Source organism: Colossoma macropomum, unplaced genomic scaffold (assembly GCF_904425465.1).
Source record: "Colossoma macropomum unplaced genomic scaffold, Colossoma_macropomum, whole genome shotgun sequence".
Lineage (NCBI taxonomy): Eukaryota > Metazoa > Chordata > Actinopteri > Characiformes > Serrasalmidae > Colossoma > Colossoma macropomum.
In genome coordinates this window covers 16,817,280-16,841,791 of record NW_023494803.1, presented here as the reverse complement: position 1 = coordinate 16,841,791, position 24,512 = coordinate 16,817,280, and the positions used below count along the sequence as shown (strand labels likewise).

Here is a 24,512-nt window from a genome sequence, read left to right as displayed (position 1 = left end):
GCTAGCAGCACAATGGATATTTTAAGGTAAGATCAGGTGTATCGTAATAGGCACTGCACTCCATCTTCAGGCTGACATGGAGATTATTACATTGACCTGTTGACCATTTAGACATCTAGACTGTTTAGTGATTGAAGCACCTCTTGGGAGAGATTTCTGATTGTTGACAGGCTTATCGGTGAGACCTGAGAATGCCAAACACTACCCTAAAACCTTGTTTGGCTGACACAGGAACACTTTCAGTGGATTTATGAATTTGTTATTGCCAAATGAAGCTGCAGAAGCCTGTCTTAACTTCCCATTACCATAAATATTCGAGACACTAATGGAAAAAAAAAACAAAATATCTAACAAAAACATCAAAACACTGAAGAACTGGACATATTGAGGTGCAAAACCGTTTGTTCAGAGAAACTGCCTCTTTGGAGATTAGTCAGGCTAATTGTCAAGTTGATTGGTATCCTGGGAGATTTTAGAGAAAAAAAAAGGAAAAAATTCCAAAACCAACCCACTGCCTTTCCTTGTACCACCCTCTTCTTTAATCCACAGTCGACAGTCATTCTGCAGCGGCTGGAGATGATAAGGCATTCCCAGGACTCATGGAGGTTGTTCAAAATTTATGGAAGTGCAAACAAAACGAAACGACAGTACATACTGTACAAAATACCTCAACAAGTTTCTTACGAAAATATTCCTGTTAAAGAGTCTCGTGAACACCATGGCATCTTCTTGAGGGGGGAGAAAGAAAGGAAACGCTTTTAAATTGTAAAAGCCAGCGCCTCCGTCCCGCGGAGATGTTTGTCTTCCATCTCGTTTTCTTTTTTTTTCCCCCCTCTCCCTGAAAACCCGTGTTAAAAATCAGACAGTGCCATTTAAGCATCCCTACTCCATGATGAAGCCAGGATGAAGGTGGCAGTTGTTAGTTCTTTCGAGGTGGCCATCTCACCTCCACTCCACTCTCCTCCCATTAGCCACTGGCTCCCTCTCAAACAGAAGCGTGTACAACGCTGATGCCAAACGCAACCAAAATGGCTGCTGGTTCCTTTGGTTTCTGTGTTGCTGAAAAAAAAGAAGACACAAAAAGACAGAAAATCAATACAGCTGTCACTATCCATTATATTAGTAATGTGCTGTTTATTCTAAAGATTAATCAAGTAAATCGTAACTATTAAGAAAGGCAGAAAAATAAAACTGGACATAATGAAACCATGGCTAAGACTTTCAAATATGCCAAACAATTAGCTGTAACACATATACACCGATCAGGCGTAACATTATGACCACCTCCTTGTTTCTATGCTCATTGTCCAGTTTATCAGCTCCACTTTCTATATAGGTGCACTTTGTAGTTCTACAATTACAGACTGTAGTCCATCTGTTTCTCTGCATACTTTGTTAGCCCCCTTTTACCCTGTTCTTCAGTGGTCAGGACCCCCATGGACCTTCACAGAGCAGGTACTATTTGGGTGGTGGATCATTCTCAGCACTGCAGTAACACTGACACGGTGGTGGTGTGTTAGTGTATGTTGTGCTGGTATGAGTGATTCAGACAGCAGTGCTGCTGGAGTTTTTAAACACTGTGTCCACTCACTGTCCACTCTATTAGACACTCCTAGCTTGTCAGTCCATCCTGTAGATGTAAACTCAGAGATGGTAGCTCATCTGCTGCTGTACCTTTTGTGTTGGTCATCCTCTAGTCCTTCATCAGTGGACACAGGATGCCGCCCATGGGACACTTTTGGCTGGATATTTTTGGTTTGGTGGACTATTCTCAGTCCAGCAGTGACACTGAGGTGTTTAAAAACTCCAGCAGCACTGCTGTGTCTGATCCAATCGTACCAGCACAAAACACACTAACACACCACCACCACATCAGTGTTACTGCAGTGCTGAGAATGATCCACCACCCAAATAGCACCTGCTCTGTTAGGGTCCATGGGGGTCGTGACCACTGAACAGGGTAAAAGGGGGCTAACAAAGTATGCAGAGAAACAGATGGACTACAGTCTGTAATTGTAGAACTACAAAGTGCACTTATATAGCAAGTGGAGCTGATAAAATGGACAATGAGCATAGCAACAAGGAGGTGGTCATAAAGTTACACCTGATCGGTGTAAGGTGTCCCAGTGAGAGCACTGATAAATGGCAAACTCAAGCTAATCAATACTCAATACTCAATTTCACACTAGATTTAATGGAACATGACTTTCAACATCATTCAGTGAATTTATCACATTTTGTATCGGCTAACTACCACTCCACAAACTCAGTGTTTTCAAACTAAAAGATGGGTGGTCTGGGTTTAATTTAGTGCATTAACAGCAAAAATATGAGTGGTGTTCAGACAAACTGATGGCACCTTCTTTAAAAACAATGGGTTTGAATTTTTAGACACTGCTCAGTACGTCATGTCCGATCTGTGGTGTCCTTTAGACAGCGGTAGGAGAACTCAAAATATGAATTATCATCAGGCAAACAGCTAACAAATCTGCCAATGAGAAGGTGCACTTCAATAGCTGAATTTCTTAAATCAAGTAAATGAGTTTAATCGAATAATCGTGACAGAGATTAACACTGAATCAAAAACAGTTACATCACAGGATCAGTACAGTGTATCCTGTGATCTTATTTGTGTTGTTATGCAGACAGTTGTTTCTGTTGCAGGATGTGATGAGGGTACTAGTTGAGAGCGGGTGTGAAAACCAGACACCGGAACATTGCTTCCACAACAGAGCCTGACTGTCTGCCCTTAGATTCTCAGCATTAACTATTTCCCATCACTTTGATACAAACACACATGGCACGCAAACAAAACATGATGTGAAGCACAGGAAACAAAAAGGTCATTGAGAGTATCTGGTGAAGTGTCTCAGTTAGGTAAGATGGCTAAAGACTTTGGTGAAATGTCTTTAGCCACAATAAAAACACCACAACATATCACTATAATGAATCTCAGAATAAAAGTATATCCATAAAAGCAATATCTAGATGCCATCAGAAACCACTTCAGCATTTGAATTCCTATGTACACTCTGCTATACCATGAAGTGTGGTCATTAAATACACTTAATCAGTGACCTAACATCAATATACAGTATTGTGCAAGTCAGAGCGCACCTTTTATTATTTATAATTTCCAGTCAAAACAGCCATTAAGTTTGGGTTGTTCATTTTTCAGGAGATATTTCTGAAGAGACATAAAATGATCCACTTGCATAAGGAAGGGCTGATTCAAAGAAAAATTATTGAAAAAAAGCTTCCAAAACTGGCATTCACAATATGATTAAAAGATGGGTGAAAATTGGCCCATCCTTCCACTCAGAGGAAACAGTGCTCTTTCCACTGAGAGAAGACAACAGCACTATAGATCTGAAAGCATGTGTAGTTGTCAAGAAGCCATTACTGAGAAAAGGAATCGGACAAAAAAAGAAAATTAACTAATCAAACAAAGTAGCTGTTGGGGTTCTCAAAACAGTGGTGAGTTTGTGATTATCTGGATTGTGAGAAGCAGAAAATGCAACCAACTTCTAAGACTGGACAGTTTTCTTTGAAAAACTGAAAGCAAGTCTTCCAAAAAAGAACAGAAGCTGTAATGAAGGCAAAGAGTGGACGCAGTAAATACTGAAAATTTTGATATTCTATTTAGTTGTTGAGTAATTTTCAGGTAAATATGTTTTCTGCTTTATACCTGAAGCTAAAAATGTATTACTTTATGGCTGTTTTGACTGGAAACAGACAAAGGGTGGCCTTTCACTTTTGAAATGAAAAAAATATCAAAAGGTATATGTATTTTTGGATAATCCTTAGCCATAATAAAACACATTACCACACTATATCACTACAACACATCTCAGAATATGACTGTACCCATACATACAATGTTTTGACACCATCAGACACCACTTCACCACTCTTTTATGTCTTATGTTCACCCTGCTAAACCATGAAGTGTGGTCATTTACACACACCTAATGTGGTGCACATGATATTGTCTTGACCTGAAATAGTTACGCTGATATGGTAGGTGATGCATGGCTTAATCTCACACTCATGTGTCTCTCCATGGAACTGAGCCCAATTGGATTTGAGGAGATTTAAAGGATAATGCTACCACTGTCATTGGGTTGGAGGGGATAAGATAATAGCAGTGAATGGGATTAGAGTGCTCTGGAGGCAGGGTGGAGACACACAAACACACACACACAAACACACACACACACACACACACACACACACACACACACACACCCAACTGTTTTGCCTTGCTCAGCGCCTTGGATGGACAGTGTATCGAGGCGAAACCCTACGCAACAGTGCAGGTAAGATAAGATTAAAAACTGCCACGTTTACAGACTTACTGCAGGCCACTGCCTAAAAAGCCATTACAAACCTCCCTCTCCAGTATATTCAAGTTATCATTTACAGAGAATTGCAAGCATTGCTCAATGTAAAATATAAAAAGTGCTGTAACAGAAGAGATTTTTGGTAAAACCTTGGATGTTGCAGAAAAAAAAGAGAATACTGAATAACCTCATTACACTAAAACTAAGAGTTAGACTAATATGTTTATGCCTGATTATAGAAATCAAATCCACTCTCACAACAAACACACCATTTGTAAAATAAAGGATGACGCCTGTTTAAGAGCAGCCCTATCTTTCTTGTTGTTAAGATATAACGATTGCCACTGGCTCACCGAGATCATAGCAGGGCATTGCAGCACATTGCATAAGCCCCTGCCAGCTCTTCCTTTCTCCTCATAGGCCAATTTACGCTCCCAAACAGCAGCAGGAACTGCCATCAGGCCCTCTCCAGCTTCACAGGGTGCCTCAGATCACTCAGGTCTACTCTGCCTCATTTTTAAGTCAAGGACGTGTTTTTTTTTCTCTCCTTTTTGAAAAATCGTGTCTAGCATCCCGCCTAGTAATTAGTGCTACTTGGTAAGCGCAGTCATACACTAATTGTATCCTGGGCTGCTGGATGTGTCTTGAGATTCTGTTTCAGTCTAAGGCAAAAATCCAATTAAAAGTGCATTTTTATAAAAGATATGATTCAAGGAAAAAAAAATGGGGCAGCACTTTATTTGAAATCTACTTAAATAGAGACTTCATAACATATGCATAATCATGGAATAATGCATTGATAAAGAAATACTTAAATATTTATGACCTGCTTATGCTATTGATCTCGAGATATGTTCTATGAAGTAATGACACTGCATTGACATCAGGGGCTTAGAACCAAAGTGGACAAAAAAAATGGACAAAATTTATTTATATAATTGATATGCTTCTTAACAGTGTTATAAATTATCATTCGCAAGTAATGGAACTTCTAAGGCAGAGGATCAGTTAACAATGCCATCTGTCAGTTCTATTGAAGAATGTGATGGCCTCAGACATAAATGATTTGCTTACAAAAATCCTGTACTTGAGTAACAGTAGAGATACTCAGAGTTAAATATTACTTCAGCTACAGTGAAAGTTCAAAATTGCATGCTTTTAAATGTACTTAATCAAAAGTAAAAAATTCTAGAAGTTTAAATGTCCATTACTTTAGTTTAAGGCCCCTTATGTCAATACATTGCCACTTACTTCATAAAATATTTTATTTCATCTTATGATTACTGGCATCAGTCATAAGGACTGCTTTATAAATATGTTAATCACTGCTTATGAATGTTTTATGAAGTCCCCAAGAAGGAACCTTCAAATAAAATTTTTACCAAAAATTGCAAACACTGTGGGTGCAGATCTCAGATTTGCATTGTGATTTGATCATAGTTTTTCAGGAAACATTACAAAATCTCAAAATATTTGACTCAATTATATTGGCACGATTCACACACACACACAAAACACCCACACATACACATTATCTAAGCCGCTTATCCTCCTGGGTCGCAGGGGGTGCTGGAGCCTATCCTGGCATTGGGTGAAAGGCAGGAAACACCCTGGACATGCTGCCAGTCCATCACAGTGCAGACACACAGACATATACATTCACACACACATTCACACCTAGGGGCAATTTAGCATCTCCAATTCACCTGACTGCTTGCCTTTGGACTGTGGGAGGAAACCGGAGAACCCAGAGGAAACCCACACAGACATGGGGGGGTGGCCTTGCAAACTCCACACAGCAAGGACTCTGGTCACCCAGCCAGGAGAATCAAACCCAGGCAGCACAATTTAAAACTATAAGTAAAAATATACTGAATACACAAATGTAACTGGAACAACAACCGACACAGGAAAGGAGACAATAAAAACAATACACCTGTAGGGTATTTCACAAAGAAGAATTTTAGCCAGATAACTTGAACCCAAAGTCAAGCTTCTCCAATAAGAAAAGAGCTAAGAGATATTCCTACTGGACAGTTCTCATCTTTAGGCTTAATTATCTAACTAACTGAGAAATCTAGTTTGTGAAATACCCCCCAGCTGTTCTTTTTTTGGATTATGTTTAAAAATGTAATTGTGGCCAAAAAATGCACATATTTTGTTGAATATTATGCTAATCCATCAGAATCTATTCCAACCTTGTAAAAGTTATCCACCTTAAGGGTAGATCACAATGCATAGCAGTATTTTTAGACCCATAGCAATCAAAGAACCAGACCAAAGAGTTGCATCAGAGGCTGCTTCACGCCTCAAAACCGACAGCATGAGGATAGCAGAAAGTCCCCTCCCTGAGAGTGACCTTCACAGACAAACACACACAGGTTTCCCACCCAAAACAAGAGTCACACGCAAGTGTCCGTCTGTGCCTGTGTTTGTGTGTGTGTCTCCGTGCCACATGGCTAACTGTCAAAAATGAGTCAGAGGCTATATTTAGCGTGTGATAAGCAACACAGACGCTCGGTGTCGTCACTCTTGCGAGTTCTTATCAACTCTGCGTGCAGCCTGCCCATCAGCCATCAGCTCCCAAGAGCCCCCGCTTATCACTAGTGCAGCAATAAACACACACACACACACACACACACACACACACACACACACATTAGTGTCATCGGGCCAACTGGGGATCAAGTCTATGAAAAAACAGAACGAGAAATCACCATGGGTCAAGACTCAAGACTGTACTGTGGCAATAATAAACACGCCCACTCCCAACAGACTGCATCAATGACCCCTTAAAGGAATAGTTCAGTGAAAAATCTAATTTGCACGTTTTTTCATTACCCTAAATCATCAGGCAACAAGCTTCAGGTTTAAAGTTTGATCCTTTTGTGTTGCTTTAGAGCTACAAGGAAAATGTAGAAAAAAAGTAATGGAAGCTTATGATACAATTCCTTCAACAGGCCTTCAATTTGAGCCAAAATGTCAAAACAATGTCAAAACCCACCTCTATAATAATGCTATTTTTTGTTAGCATCCCAATGGGCTTCTAGTAGTTTGTTAGGTCCAATTGCTGTGAGCTTGGTGCTATCTTGCAATTCACTCACTCACTAACATACAGCGTGCTGAAAATCTCTACAAGGTGGCATCATTATGACTCCAATGGTCTTTGACGCTTTATTAGAATGGTGATTTGCATCAGTGACAGTGTGGATATTTTGTTAGTTTTCAGTTTTTAAAAATGGCAGAACCCCTGCATAGGACTTTGACATGAAGCACAACATGCAGGTAATAAAATGCAGGTTGAGTGGTTGATGATTTAATCTCACAGAAGAATCAGACTGGCTGTAGCAATAACAAGCAGTAGTCCTTGCTTCAGTGCTTCAATGGCAATTGTTTTTCCTGAACTGCCGTTTAGTTCCTCTGAGAGGTGTGTACAGCTTTTAGACAAGCTGACTGTCTGACAGGAAACGTCAGACACATCCCCTTTTCTCTGGAGTGCAGAAGAGCACAGCGCTGGTAAACATGAGGATCTGTGCCACTATTCTCACACACACACACACACACAAGCGTGTTTTTTTCTGCACGAGTATATATACACACACAAACACACACACAGATAAGGAGGAAGTAACATCACCGCACCCCCAACACAGACACACACACACAAGCATACACTAACAAAACCCAGCTTTATGGATATCTATGTAATGAAATTCTGAAGAAAAGAAACTTATGAATAAAGGTGGGCTAGACCTGTCACAACTCTGACATAATGGCCTGGGAGCATTTTTTTTCCTGTCATTAGATTTCACAATTACATTATGTCACAACAAGCAGAATGTGAATTGGGTGTGTCTATGAGTTGATCTGAGATAAATAAAAAAAGAAAGGTAGAATCACATTCACTTAAATACTGCTGCTACCTGATTTGCGTCCCCTGCTCGCTTTGCACTGCTCATGTGTACCACTGTCATTAGACTTTAGTATGTTTTCCAATGATTCCCAATCCGTACCCTGTGTGTCCACCCTTTTTACAACAGTGTATTAGTGGATTAGCTGGGGGAAAACATCTTTCATTAGATTTGTTCTAATATTAGCAAATCACGAACATGCACCAGTCACTCATATGGCTACAAAGTAGTGTTTAATGCAGAAATCACTACATAAGTAGTCTTATTCTCTTTCCTGATTTAATACTACTGGGCACCAAGTTTCTGTCTACGGGTAGAAACATTCAGAACATTTTGCTTAAGCATGAGAGCATGTCTATGGCTCCTTACTCCCTATATTCTGCACTCCATATGTTTACACCCAAATAATGACCTATGTAGTGCACACTACATATGGAGCACTAAACCATTTGAGATTGAGCTTATATTTTGCCCAGCTCTGTTCATGCTAGTGTTGTTGTAGCGCTCATACAGGCTAAGAATGCGACTTAAAGCAAAATTGCTGAGGTAGATAATCACACCTTAAAGCTCATTTTTTTTTGTTTAACTGTGATAATCATGTGGGATTGCTTGCCAACTAAGCAGTGTAAAATATACACATAATTACTATTGGGGAATATGGACGTTTTGTTACGCCTTAAATACAATTTTTAACTGTTGTAAAATACTTACACGTGCATTACAGATCGGGAAGTGCCGACATGTGCAGGTAGGAGTATTGTCATGCATGCACAATGCAAATCGGGCAGGGGACATAGATCAGGTAGCGGCATGTGCTATAACACTTTTAGAGGGTAGCGCCGAGTAACGTTTTATTTGTTAGCCAGGTATGTAATGCTAACATTGTTAGCATGTATATTTGTAGAACAAGTGTTTTTAACACTCTCAAGAGCCATACGTAAGCTTTGTTGATTGACTACATATGACTATGTATAGTCGTACGCAAACGTTAAATCATTAACTGCAATTACTTATATGGCATTTCATTGTCAGCTAACATTTCCAAATCGTAACAGGTCTAGGCTGGGCAATATGGAAAAAATAATAATGCAAATTGGAATAGCTAACCAACAGTGTAATATTTTTAAAATACTCCCATGATGAGAGGGCCAAGGCTTAAACAGTTGCACTACTCGGAAGCCCTGTGTACACTGATTTATAACAGTAATATTTACACTCCCCCTCGCGACAATGATTTTTAAATGCAAGGTTTCACTCATGAGCCCTGTGTACAGATTGTTAATTGCAACTATACAGGGCTAATTATGCTCTGTTGGGCTCCCATCACTTAGGAACATCTGCTTAATGAAAATTGCAGTTAGGTCTGTGGTAAGCTTTTTTGACCTCAGTATGCTCACAAAAAAGCTTACTGGTGTAATTTATCATGATAACATTAACATCACCATGTCGCCTACCGCCACCTCTGAATGAGCAGAGTTAAACAAAATTCAAAAAGAACCATAAAAACAGTCCTGACAAGTCCCCTTAAAACATGGCTCCTGTCAGATAATAAGTCCATCTGAGAGGAGCAACAGTCTCTTTCCCTCCCTCCCCCTCCTGCAATCCTCCACTGCCCCAGGGCCTCCTCACAGACCTGTCAGGAGTGAGCAGCAATTTATCTGTCAGCAGCTGCCTCTGCTATCACAGCCTTTGCAGCCACTTCATCTGTGCCTGAGCGGCCCGCCGGCGCTACGCTAACTGCAGCGGCCAGCCGGGGGGACTGAGGGAATAACAGACTGCTCTTTGTCATGTCTGAGTCATTCAGGGGCTGAAGTGTCATTCCTGGCGTCAAATCTCTGACACCGAGGCAGTAATGAGAGAGACAAGGCACTGATAAGCGAATGCTCCGGGTGTTAAAAGGGCAGTTTTGCCACTTGAGAAGACCCGGCCTCTCTGGAGCGTGCAGGGATGAGGCTTTAGGGAATGAAACATGAAGTCTGAAGCCCACTGGCTCTTATCATGTCATTTCGGCAATGCCGAAAAAGCCACAGGAATGACCTCGCTACACAATCCACTGTACGCATGGGGTAAAGGAGTCATAAGAAAAAGTTCTGGAAAGGGACATGAGTACTTTCTGTACCCTTCTTCTGTAATGACAGCCCATGTATGGGCTTGCACAGTGTTTTGCCATTTTATCAAACATCTTCATATAGTAGCAAGTAAGTAGTATGTGTTGGGGATAGGTTCTAATTCATGTAAGGTTGGCTAAAGTGATGCTTTTCCACCCGCACCAAACTTGAAGCTAAGAACTGGGCAGTTTGACACAGAAACTCTCAAACAAGAAGTTGTTATGAACACACAATACGTGAGACAAGGAGAAATACAAAACACTCAAGTTTTAAGGGAAGATTGGATATTTCCTTTCAAAAATGAAAAAGAAACTGTGTGTCTTTAAATGAGATTTTTCCAAAAAAATCTGCTCCTGTTATATTCACTACCATATTAAAGTCTGACCAATCCAAATGATCTATCTATTGAAAATAAGCCATACTTTCTGCTTACTTTATTTTTAAAAAACTGCACCACATTTAGTATTATTTTAAATAAAGTATGCAGAAAGTATGGTCTACTAAGATGCCTATGAAGATGCAAAGAGGTCTTGTCTTGACCATAGTATATCTTGGATGTTGGACTGGGCTGAGCATGGCTGGTGGGAAAAGGCTGCAAAAAAGGTATACGAGGTAATTTTACAAGAGGCAAGCGAGTTTGCTCCTCAAGACGAACTATTAAGTGAGACTTAACATAAATGCCAAAAAGTTCTAAATCAAAAGCAAAGAAAAAGGGAAAAAACAGGCACAGCATAAGCTAGGTTTACTACAGTCTCCAGGAACTCCTTACCACCACTTCAGGCTGACTCCCCTAAGGCATGTAAATCAAGGTTTAAAATAGCACTAACAATCCCAGAGCAGGCCTTTGTAACAGCAAGGTTAACTGCACTAGGGACCAACCTCAATTAATTTAAAAAGAATTCAAACTTTATTGGGCATTTAATAGAAAATTGACATATTTCTTTGGCTTTCATTGGTTTAGCTCTACAGCATTACAAAAATACACACCATACAACAGCCACAGCATGCAAATGTATGACCCATCACAGACCTTGTCTACACTTGCTATTGTGCCTGGAGTGATCTGATCATAAGTGAACTGTGAGATGTTTAGCCATTTACATCTGGCAATTTCTATGTGCCTTGAATGTGTCTCCAGCGATCGATTTTGCAACTGAAGAACTACTACTACATTAGTCTCTTACTGTATTGGTTGTTATACATAAGCCTTGTTAGTAAAGTAATAATAAACTAATGTGAGAGGAGACAGAAAAATAAAGTATGCAGCTGCTTTCGTCTCTGGTGTGAAAACCACAGATTAAGGTGGTCCTTTGAATCTGTCAAGGACGCATCGAGACATTTCAGTGTTCACACTACAAATGTTATGTGGTCATGGCAACCTCCAAATGTGGTCTGAGTGATTGGATCACAATGCTCCTAAGAGATGCATTGTCACAAAGCAGGACTTCTCACTTTCGACAGATAACTTAAGCCTAAAGTCAAGCCTGTCCAATGAAAAAGAGCTGAAGGACATTCCTATTGGACAATCCCCAGCTTTGAATTAAAGTTATCTGGCTAAGTCAGAACTCCTACTTTGTGAAACACTCTCCCGTTCACAACTGCACTGTCTACTTATAACTAGATTACTACTAATCAGTAGTAACTGAGTTGTTACCCAAAATATTCCTTCCTTGATCAACAGCTTCAGCTACCTTTGTTTTATTATTATGAGATGATCATACTAAGCAACTAAAATAAATTTAGGAGCTTATATTAAAATTCTGTGGCATTCTCAAGTAAATAAAAAGGTGACTACTCAGTGTCAGCATCAAGATATTTAAAACAGGCAACATGACCTATCTCATGGTCCTCTTACTTTAAGTGGATTTTTTGTATTTGGATCTAAACATGACACCTTTGCTCTGTGTCACATTTAGCTGTAAGCAGCTTTCATTACATAAGGTTCACTCTTTATACTTCAAGTAACTAACAGTCCCATGGGTCTTATGCCAACACATTCCAAGTCCATCAAATTCTGTTATTAGGCAGTTAAAGAGTTGTGCTAACATCACTATGACCCCTCGTCCCCACACAAACACAGCGACATCACATTCATGCAAGACAAAACAATGAATCACAAGAGAATGAATCACAAAACCAAGGAAAATCAGTCTGGGAGGTCCAGAGTTTGGCACAGTTCGGCATTTACTCTTCTTAAAACACCTACAAAACACTTACTAAGCCTAGTAATTAACTTATAAATTGGATCAGTTGAAACTTTGCTGGACTAAGGCCTTTCAGGATCAGAGCTGAACATTCCAACCTAAATTAAATTAACAGAAACAAAAAGAAAATCTCATGAATGTTGTGTTTTTGTGACATCATGAAGTGATGCATTTACAGCCTACAGCAGTTATAAGTTACAAAGAGAGTTTCAGACCAGACTGCTTATATGAAGCACAATACAGGCCAGCCAGTCAGAACAGAGATTATTTACATAAATCAGTCTCAAAGGAGCAGCAACAAAACAGCCTGTTTAATTGTAAGGAGTTGTTAGAATGATCATGGATCTGTAAAATAAATTCTGACTGTTTTTGGTACATAAAACCACATAATTCTGTAAGTGGACATTAGAGAAAAAGGGTACATACAATAAAAATGTAGGATATGGTCCTTTAAAAATGATAAACAAAGATAAATGTATATTAACAAGCATGAAATCCGTTGTTGCACCACAGGACTACAAAATACCTCCAGAGACATGAGTTACTTAGGATATCTGACTGGGTAGTGAGTAAATTTATACATCTGTCCATGAAGAATCTAATAGTGCCTGTCAGGTACACAGACGCCATCATATGAAATGAGACAACAAGAATGAGATGAACAAAAAAAGAAAAGCAACAAAGAAACCAAAAGAAAAGAAACAAAGACACAAGGAAGAGAAACTGAAAAAAAAAGTGTTGACAACACTGAGGTTGCCTACTTAACTCAACGTTAAGGAGTAAATTACACAATCAAACCACACAGCCAAGAATAGCAGCAAGGAGTAGAGGAGGAGAGCAGGGGCACTAAAGCCTGTCTAATAGGTCTGGGTTTGTTTTTTTTTTTTTGTTTGGTGCACCTGAAGTCAACTAGATGAGCTACCCTTTATAGGCCTCTATAAGGACTCTATATACCTGTACAAACACTATATGGAGCCTATACGGACCTGTGCATATCCGTTTTGTCATTTACAGTACTATTCTACCTCAAGCTAAGACACCTTGACACTCTGAAATCTGATTTCCATTAGAGTAACTGCTTAAAAAGCTGTGCACAGTTTTTTTCCCCATAAAAATAGCGTTGAGTAAAATGTACAGAAACAACTGTATAGCCAAAGTACAATGCGTTTTAGACAACATTTCACATACTGTACTGCACTAAATCCAGGCCTAACTATGCTCTCTATATAATGATATATGCAGTTGGTCAGTGTTCTTTAATTACAGACGATATCCTCAGTATGCTCATAAAAACATATTGTTTATCACAATAATAATAAAATATTGTGGAATTGCCCACCCCTAAATAAAAAGTATGACAGCTATGGCAGCCATCTCTGCATTTTGCCTTACTTCTGTCCATTCTTAAAGACTTGTTTGTCATACTGTGTTAGAAACAACATAAACAAGTCAATCTGGGATGACTTCACAGTTTGACTCCAAAAAAAGTGTGTGATAATTTAGGTATGCAGTTTAAAATACGACATTCCACTACTTGTCAGATACATTTGACTTGTAGATTCAGTGCAAAACTAAAGTACTATACACAAGCATATCTTGGCTAAAAGTCTACATTTGGAGTAAACTGTGAAAGTCTGACATCAAACTACTCCTTTAAAACCTGTGCTCATCTATAATAAAGTTACAGTCCTTTCAGTGGGAGAGAAAGGGAAATAGTGCCAAATTGAGGCAAAAAGAAAAGTACCATCTCCATTACATGACAGACAGCAGAGCTCCCTACAACACAAAGAGCCTCAAAAACCTCTGGCAGCAGCATTGCTCTCTGTGATCGAGAGCTAAAATAGTATCTTATTATTACTGGGAAATCGCAGTTGGCACCAGGCTGGCTGTAGTATCGCTGGCCTGAGGCTTCTCTTCACTTGTGGACTGTGTGCGCAGAAGAGGGGGGGGCTAGGAAGCCTCTTATTTGGTCGTCTCTTGCGGGTGCCCTCGACGCCGGTTAAGACTTAGCTGGAGTCTCCCTAACCACCAGAGCACCCGTGCCAAGCTTCGGCTTACCACCCTATTTACCTTGCCTGGCCACTTTTTGCTTTTTCTCTGCCTCTGCGTGTGTATTCGAGAGAGAGACTGATGGCAGATGATGGCCGCTGGTGTGTTCAGAAATGATTACAGGGGCTGGGATGACAGTGGACTGTGTGCAATGAATGAATCAGAATCTAACAGGAGTGCTAATAGAGCCAGTCCACTTCTAGTATAGAGAACACTTCTTCTGTGATGAAATTTAAATGTTTCCAAAAACTGATATTTTATGATAGTTTGTATGTCAGTCCACAGATTTCTGCATTATTCATTCTTTCATTGAGATATAAAGAAAAGTCATTCAGAGTGGTTTGATGTAAAAGGGCTCAATGTAGAGAAGTTTACTGGCTCAGATTTCTTTATAGTGGTGGTGACAGAACCTAGCGGGCGCAATATGTACAGGCATTGAGATGTCTGGTTCCTATCACCACAACTGTGTACAATTCTAATTTGGTAAGCTTCTCTAGAATGGCACATTTCACACCAACCCACTATAAATAACTTTGTTTACATTATAACCATGTAATTATGCAGAAATACTGACAAAAAGGTGGAATTTCTTGAATGAACCCTGAGGACTGGTACTCTATGCTAAAAGAACGTCTTACAAACCTGACATGCTGTTCCGACAGAACAGTTTTGGAAAGAGAATATGGTAAACACTGACCAGACATAAATCAGATTTCTAGAAAGAAAAGGCAACTATTTACTGCATTTTTGTGTAATTGGAATTATTCTTTCAAAACATTCTACAGCACCTTGCCAGTTATGTACAACGCTGTTAGCTGCCAGCTCCTGGCTATCTTGTGTAAAGTGAACAAAACAGAATGGAAAAACTAAAAACAACAGTTTGGCAGCTGCTACTTTAGAGAATAGAATGTTATCATGGTTATAACGCTTGTTATCCATCAACACTGCTAAAACTGTAAAATCAACAATATCACCCAGCACTACTGTGCACAGGGAGTGAGTGCACAACTCCATCTCTCTCTCTTTCTCTCTCTAGCTCCTGTAATCACCCTCATAGCACCTCTTTTTCAAGTACACCTCATGTTAGCCAAAGTGGCAGCCAAAAATGTATCATTAACCCTATCTAATTTGCTGCTGAAACAGAGCAGAACAAAGAGCCATTGTTCTTGCCCAGGGGCGGACATCCACCAGCTCAGTGGCAGTAACACTTTGTGCGCTGTCACACAAATCAGTGACAAAAATCTTGGCTGGTCATTGCTGCGTGTGTTGCATCAACTCCTCCCCCCATAGGGGGCAGCGGGAGCGTTACAGATATTTGCACACAGACAGACAGACAGACAGACACACACACACACACACACACACATACACACAGGAGGGAAGGAGGGAAAGAGCAATAAACAGGAAGCTGAACGGATAGGGTGAGTTGAGCTTTGAGTGGTGAGTGAAGGGGAGGGGGCTTAGTGTCATGGGGATAAAACAAGGAAAAGTCTGGCCAAAACAAATGCAGGACATGGAAAAAGACTTGCACTGAAGCTACTCTAAATGCCTTAGTTTTAAAACTCTTAGCAGGGGTGGCAAAGGCTACAGTAGTGTTGGTGGTCCTCATTCTATTCCAGCCTCTAGTGGAGTTTAAATTAAGGTAATTTAAGGTATTGTTACCTGTAAGGTATTGTTAGCGCTCACGATTAGCAAATACTAAGCTCAAAGCCTGCTGCAGCGTTGCTGTAGAGCTAATGAGACAAAATTTGACACAGTACAAATCATTAAAGGATAGTGGGAGCTCCTTCTAGCTAAGAAAGTACAATATTTAATATGATCAAACAGTGACACAGTGATAGTGTGAAATCATTCAGAGTGGTTTAATCATAGAGAAATGTATTAACTCAGATTTTCTAGTAGGAACCAGCAGTCGAGATGTCTACAACAAACATTTTAAAAAACGTATCATTACTAAACAACCAGTAAACCTATGTGGCTTCTGTGTTTTTACCTGTGATGCTGATAATGGCAAACAGTAGTAATGCAAAATAATATGCTTTCTTAATGTACAACAGGCTGTCAGGAATGTGTTTCAAAAATGCATTTTAGGCCAAAATCTTTTTTCAAAACTATCATGAGAATATGTCTCGGGCATCGAATAACATATTCATAACCATTTCTGTAATACGTTCTTGTGATATGTCTTTTAGATGCATTATATGCTTCAGATGTCTGGTTCCTATCACCACCACTGTTCTTTAGAATGGAACACATCAAACCACATTGAATGATTTAATTATGCACAGTTTTTTGATGGAATACCCCTTTAAACCCAAACCTAGACAAAACCACGAATTTTCAACAGTGATTCATCACTGGCATTGCAGTTTAGTCCAGGAATACTCTTAAACTATATTCCAGACATTGGCACCAATATCACATATCAAATGTGTAGTTGTGTGAATTATGGCTACTGCTAAAAGGGGTTGAGAGGTGGATTAAATGTTCAGAAATCACTGTACAGTAAATACTACTGTATCTTACACACTTGCTCATGACATATACTGTCTTTCTGAAAGTCTGATATCACCTGAGCCCATTTAGAACAGAGTTAAGAGGCAACACACAATCAGAAATTGTGAGCATGAATTGACTCACCAGCATGTGCTCTTGATAAAACTGGTCTCCAATCATCTGGAGCTTCTGACCGATGCGGGCCTCCACACTGTGTGGGGGCCGTCTCCGAGGCTCCATGGCGAGCTGGTCCTCCTGAAGCATGGCACCCTCAACGTGTTCAGGACGGGCAGATGGTGCCAGTAATAGCAATCCTGCACTACCTAATATAAGAGAAAACATGCGTTACTGTAACAAACCACAAGAAAACAACATGTACGAAGGGACAAGGTAATCCTGACATATGAAGTGCTCAGTACCGCCACACAACTAAAAGTTGTCAATAAACCAATACTTAATAAGCAGTCAATCAATAGTGTTAATTGCGCAATCAATAGTGTTAATAAGCATGGGAACTACAAGAACATCGCATTCTCGGGACAGCAAGGATAGCTTGTTGCAAGTAAATGAGAACTGGCAGTTTCAGGGTTTAAGACTGCTGCATGTTATGCTCATTGAGTCCAAGCAAATGACCAGTCACCGGCCAGATTGTTATCCTTTTAGCAAGTGCTTAAGGCATCAATAAATCTGACGTCAGGACCAAAATTTCTTGTTTGTTGTGGTTTCTAAACCTCAGGCTCACAAGTTTTAAAAAATAAACTACAGACCGCAGGAATGAAAATGAAACACTTTTTTTAAAAACACAGAAGTAATCTCATCACAAGAAGACATGAGTCATAAAGGTCTAACTTAACATTAACAGAAGTTGACAATGAAGTTCCTGCTTGGGATGGCAAAGTTCATCAAAAGGTTGACCCCGAAGAGCTCAGAGGACACAGAATGCAGACTTGTCTCTTACACAGATGTAATCATGCTACTTACTCAAGCTTTTCAGAGTGATAAGTGATGTTGAAATTAAGTCTGTTATACAGTGACAAAGAGTGTCAATTAGACTATGAGAGAAATCAGTAGGAGAATTTAAAATATGCATCACCATGCAAACATCCAGCTATCATCACCGATTCATTGAGATTTTCTTCAGAAAAATGAGCAATAAAAATACTGAGGCAATCATGGCAGCCCTAGTTGTAAATCGGATACTGGTTGTTGGACAGTGCAACTAAAAAAGTAACTGTACAAGAGGCCATTCGTACACAAATGCAGATGGTGCAGACAGTTGAGTTAAGCTCCACAAGTGGCTATGTGTCCATGGCCAGGCACTCTGCCAGAGGAACAACCCTAGCGTGCAGTCATTTAAATTGCAAAGTGACTGGGTACACACACAGGTAATAAAAGCAGCAGAGGCCAGGAGTATTAGACGCCACAAAGGCTTGAAGAGGAGGGAGAAGAAACCAACAGGTACAGTACTGTGCATGTACACACACACACACACACACACATACATACACACACATATATATATGTGTGTATATATATATATATTTTGTCTTTAACCCTGTAAAATCCCAGGCTTATTACATATTAAGGCTTATTAGTCTGTAACTACAGGAACTTCAATGCAAACTGGCTGAGCTATTCTTATGTTATAGAAGTGTGTAATAAAACTTTAAGGGGATAATGGCCATTTTCAATGGAAATCAAATAAACGAAGAGTGGTCTATGACTGTTTACTGCAGAAACCTTTTACTGCAATACTGCAGACAAACTCAGCACCTATGAAAGCAGTCATTCTCTTTCATTTGTAAGATCTAAGCTTACCATAGAATAGGCGTCTTGGCTCCTCAGACACTCCGCAGGGCAGCATGCCGTTGGGCCGAGCTGACGGCCGCCCCGGAGTCTGAGTGCCCCGCTCCTCCTGCTTTATCTCCCTGATTGAGGAACGCCAATGTTGTGTATCCATTACAAACACATCATCTTCATCTTCATCCATGAGCAGGATCTCGCACACTGTCCACCTGCAAACACATACAGCAAAGATTCTTATCATTGTCATCGTTCATTAACATTGTCAACATGACTTTTACAAACACAATGAAACTATGTGGTCAAGAACATACATACAAGTACATTCATGTTTTTAAATCTCGCCAGGACGTGCAGCCATACACAGGTCCCATATGTATTACATATGTATACCTACATATATGTAATAAAACAAAATTAAGCCTAACCTCAAACCTGACCCTAGCCTTAATTACTGTGACCAAAAAGCAATAGTTTTGATTCTGTTATAGAAATTAGAAACATAACTATTTTGCTAGTCCTCACATTGTTGGTATTCAACAAAGTTAGGACATTCCTGTCCTGAAAACCCACAAAAACAAACACACATACAAATGCACACACACTTTCATACATGCAAACCTTTCCTTGGCATGCACAAAAACACCCTGATTCCAAGTCTAAACAGAAACTGCTTACAACTCATAGCCAGCACTTCAGCTGTAGGATAATAACAGTAAAGATTCGCTTAGCTTGTGGGCGCTTGTCGTGCTGATTTAGATAAATAACAGCAATGAAACCACACATTGGGTCTACGATTAGACAATTGCTTTACTATATTTAACTTTCCAGTGGTTTGGCAAAGCACCGGCAGAAACTGTGTCGCCTACTTGCTCCGTGTTCTGTGGTGGAGTCCGTGTGGTTTTTGTGAATAACGACAATTCTGGACGCAGCAGCTGAGACTGTTTGTCCCCGAAATGCCACCATGTCGATCCCACATAACAATTACGCTGCACAAGACACAGAAAAAAAGGCAAACACACACACACAAAACAGAAGCTTTCCATCACTGTATTTTGGTTGGGAATAGGCTTTGTGAACTGTAACTTAATGTTCATGTACATACTCAGACACCAGTAGGCCTATTTTATGAAGTCAATGGACCACGGCAACTGTCTAAAAATATCCACAGCAAATCATTAGTGACCATAGTAATGACAAATAATTGAAACTGGGCACAAAGCTAAATTGACTGTTCTCCTACATAAGTAATCATGACCTAATGTTTAAACTCGAAATGGGTGCTACCAACTAAGAGAACTTAGGCCATTATTTTTTAGTATGAACACTTCGTGCATGAACAACTGATGTAGCTGTATTCACTTCAAAGCCATGTCCACTACATTCAAACTGCACCGAGTGTGGACTCACTCACAGCAAAGTGACATACAGCTCCCTCTGCTGTTCTGTGCACATAAAAACACAAAACACAAATACACAGTGGACACTATGCCTGAAGATGCCCAATGTTCATTGAATCCCTCAACTGAAACTCCTGAATTGAACAAGTTATACTATTTCCTCAAATGAACCACAATCAGTTACTACATACTGCTACCGTAACACAATTTAACCACTCAGCAAGGCCAGTATCACGGTCAGTCCAGACTTTCTCTGAACAAATGAGATACAGCTGAGCGGAAACGCGGATCAAAGTGGTCAAAACAACAAAACGCTAGTTAGTCAACACAGAAACCTAAGAGAGAACTAAGAGACCAGTCCGACCTGTAACCGCTCGCAGTGGAATCACTAGGTGACAAAGGCGCCTCAACATGGCACTTAAAAACACCGCCGCAGGTTAGATAATCACACACCTGAACTTCTGCAGTTCACAAAGTCAAGCAGGCAAGTAAACGTCGAGAAAAGCCACTGAAAGTTCTTGAAGGCTTCCTGTCCCAGTGACCGAGTTCAGCTCAGAGTGGATATATCCGTGCTTTTGTTCGTGCTGAGAAGTGAGATTTTACATGTCACTATTTTCATAAAAACATTGCTGGCACTATCAGCTCACTTCTACAACAGTCCGCTTAGCGTTTCATTTGCAATGCAAACAATGCAAATACCCTCAATTGAGCCGAACGCTTTTTACACTACATACTCGCGCCAACTTAACCTCACGCTGATTACATTAGTTAGCTATGCTGCTCGCACCGGTCAATGTTTGACTCAGTATTATAAAGAAGCTTGTTCTACATCACTAACCTACCAAGTCAAAACATCCAGGTTAGTGTGCGGGAGTTCACCGTGCGGCGACCCCGCAAAGTGTCACAATTTTAGCCTAACATCTCGATAAAGTTGTCCCAAGTGTTTCAGTATTAGTTTTCATTTCGCCGGTAGAGTTAAAACCGTCTTTACATTTCGTTTCGTGTTATAATAGTTCAACATTGCTATTACAGCACAAGCGTTAAGTAGTAACTTAGCGTTAGCGACTGACTGTTTTGTTTACAAACACGCTCGCATGCTTTATGTTGCATCAGTGTCACTCTACGAAGCGTTTTGTGCTGTAATTCTATTTAACTAGCTATATTTGAACGCTGAACATTAAAGTGAATGTGTCCTAAAAGTGTAAGCCAGTGAACCACTGCCAAAACACTCACAGTTGTGTAAGCTAACCTCTTCCGACCGGTCTGGCTACACTGCAAGTTAACCTATCTCACTTAACGTTACCGCGCTGAGGAGACTTCGGGTAAATGTGGAAAGAACGCGATTTCAGACAGTTAGCTAGCTAAGTGTTTACAGTACGTAAATAACTTCTTGACTGACTGTCTAAAATCTGCTTTCACTACAGTCGAACAGAATTAGTCTGGGTTTCAGGATTAGTAGTTAGCGAGCGCAAAACTGTGAATGTAGCACGGCAGCTCAGGCGGCTCACCCGGCTACTACTACGACTTCAAGTAAGCTAAGCTAGCTAGCCGAGTTAGCCATGCCTCGGAGAAAGCACGGCGAATATTTACAGCGGCGTATCGGTCACACTGTACTGGCTGTAAGCAACACCCGCGGTATAAGTAAACGTCACACTCTGCTTAAATCCCACACGACTGATTAGACGTCGTTTTATGTATGTGGTGACACTGAACACCAAGCCCGACTCTAGAGAGCCACTCGCGTTACCTAAACCAGACAAAATCCAAACAAAACCTGTAATGCCTAATTGTGATGTGTACACGGTGCGAGTAATTAGTACGCGAAATTTACCTCTGGTCGTTCTGTTTTAAAGTCCTTTATGTCCAGCCAGATTACCGCTAGAGCGATCTCTGCTCCTCTTCTCTCCACTTCTCTCCTCATTCTGCTCTTCATCTCCACCCGCAAAGCCTCATTTCCATCTACGTCACCGCCTCTGACCCCGCCCCCTAGGGCCACGTCACATCAGCCTTGTCAATAAACTTCTTTTAAAGGGCCAGTGACCCGTTTCGTTCTTATTTACAGCAGCAGCGTTCAACGCTGCCCCTGGGGTAAATTTCACAAAGTAGAATTTCTTAATTTGCCTATTCACTTAAGCCACAAGTAAAGTCTGCCAAATAAGAGGAGACTATCCTCAGTTTTGAGTCATCTTACTTTGAAGTCCTAGTTGACCTCCTGGAGTCTTCTCCCCCTGCACAGTTTAATGCAGGGCTTCCCAGTTCCAGTCTTGAGACCCAACACTATGCACATTTTTGTGTTTTCCCTCATCTAGCACGCCTGATTCAACGCATTAACGAATTACCAAGCGATGTGTCATAGTAGGGAAAATACAAAAATGTGCAGAGTACGAGGTCAGAACTGGGATAGCGAACCCCTGTAATAATGTTTTCTCTGCTCTAAAACAACCAATTCTACTTAGGATGAGAATTCAGAATTCACTGACTAGTTGAACAAGGAATGTTGGAGAAGAGAAAAAAAAACAATGTGCAGGACATGGAGGTACCAGAACTAAGAACCACTTGTTTAAAAATATTAACTTTTTTAAGAGCATAGTTCTAATTGTTTAACATGCAATATTATCACGTTTTGCATGAACTGGCCATTTCCCACACAATAGCATGTTTTTTGTGCCTACAGCCGACCTAATTAACCTAATTGTATGTCGCACTGATGAATTGATCATGTAAATTGACTAAGCTAGACATTGAGTGAAAAATAATCACATAATATCACAAGATATGAGCAGGTAACGCTAATCATGTTATAGCGTCACTACGTTCTATTTCTAAAAAGCACTGTGCGCTTCCAAATAATGGAATACGCCTTTAAGACTCGGCGGTCACGTGGCTTTCTAGCCAATCAGAGTATTTGTTATGATCCCGCCCTCTTTCTTGCAACCAGACACGTGGAAGGGAAATTCCCAAAGCGGGAACGGCAACCCCGCTGAACTGCGGCGACCTGTCAAAGGCGCAAACTGCTATTTATTCGCATTTAAATGGTGTTATTGCTATTGTTTTAGCTTCATATATTCGAGCTGACCAAATGTATAAGATTATCCAATATATTTGCAGCCTAAACCCGTGTACTCATAATATAAAACGTAAAACCAACAACAGTAAACGTGTTAGCCTTAACAGTATGCTAAATGTTTTAGACTAAAGAGTAAAATCATCCTTTTCCTTAGCCAAAAACAACCTGTATAAAAAGTATAGAAACTCTCTATGGAACCGTTAGTACACTCAGCATAGGATCTGATGTTTGTTGGGCAGAAGTCCTCTCTTCTTGTGGTATGTTTGGTCTAAAATAAGACCATAATATTTGAAAGTGATAGGTGTGGGTGACAGCAAAGCAGTCAAGATGCTGTCAGCAACAGAATCGAATGAAATTAAATTCAAGAAAAGGATTAGTGACTAAATGTAACTGGCAAAAATAAAATAGAGGACAAAGTAGACTGTTTTCCTTATAAATATACTTGAGCATAAATATTATGATTCCCATATACTCAAGGTACATGCCATCAAATGTAATTTAAGTACATAACACTGAGTAAATAGTATAAGTTATGGTCCACACACTGAATATTTCAGTTGAATTCTTAACTAGCAATTCCAATGAGCAGTACCATTTCAAGAGCATGCGCGGGTCATCCAAGATTCTGTGTACTCTGTGTACTCAAAACACAGCTGATTCGATGGAGGATCTGCATCAAGAGCGTGTGGCCAGGCTGCTCCATGGTAGCTCTATTTATGCCTCTCTGGAATCTGGTTCTCGGCGAGGGCAGCGGGGCAGGTGCTAGTTGTTATGATCTGGCCCTCTGCACCCTCAGGGCCTAGGACTGATCAATAAACACTTGGACAGCTGGAGCAGAGGCGACCCAGCATTCTCTCACAGAGGACAATTCCCCACCACACACACACACACACACTCACAAAACACTTTCCCTCCCCCAGCTCTGTAACTGGGACCACAACAGGAGACATAAAGCCTACAACATTATACAAATTTCATTTCGAATTGAGCCAGAGATGCTCAGAAATAGGGGGATTGAATGAAAATGAAGGAAAGAGAGATAGATGAGGTATTACTCAGCTGTCAGTAAGTACTAATACATGCTGTCTTCCAATCTCCTGTTGTCAGTACACAATAACGAAATGTAACAAA

At 40.3% G+C, this 24,512-nt stretch overlaps 1 protein-coding gene across 1 annotated transcript; it reads right to left on the bottom strand.

The window, feature by feature from the left end:
* Window positions 1-764: 764 nt before the first annotated feature.
* bmf1 (BCL2 modifying factor 1) lies at window positions 765-22,252 on the bottom strand. The gene is made up of 4 exons (XM_036593339.1): window positions 22,146-22,252; window positions 18,930-19,126; window positions 17,256-17,434; window positions 765-1,059 (listed from the first exon to the last, which is right to left on the bottom strand). The coding sequence occupies exons 2-4, from the start codon at window positions 19,099-19,101 to the stop codon at window positions 943-945; spliced, it is 468 nt and encodes a 155-aa protein (XP_036449232.1). The 5' UTR covers window positions 19,102-19,126; window positions 22,146-22,252; the 3' UTR covers window positions 765-942.
* Window positions 22,253-24,512: the final 2,260 nt, after the last annotated feature.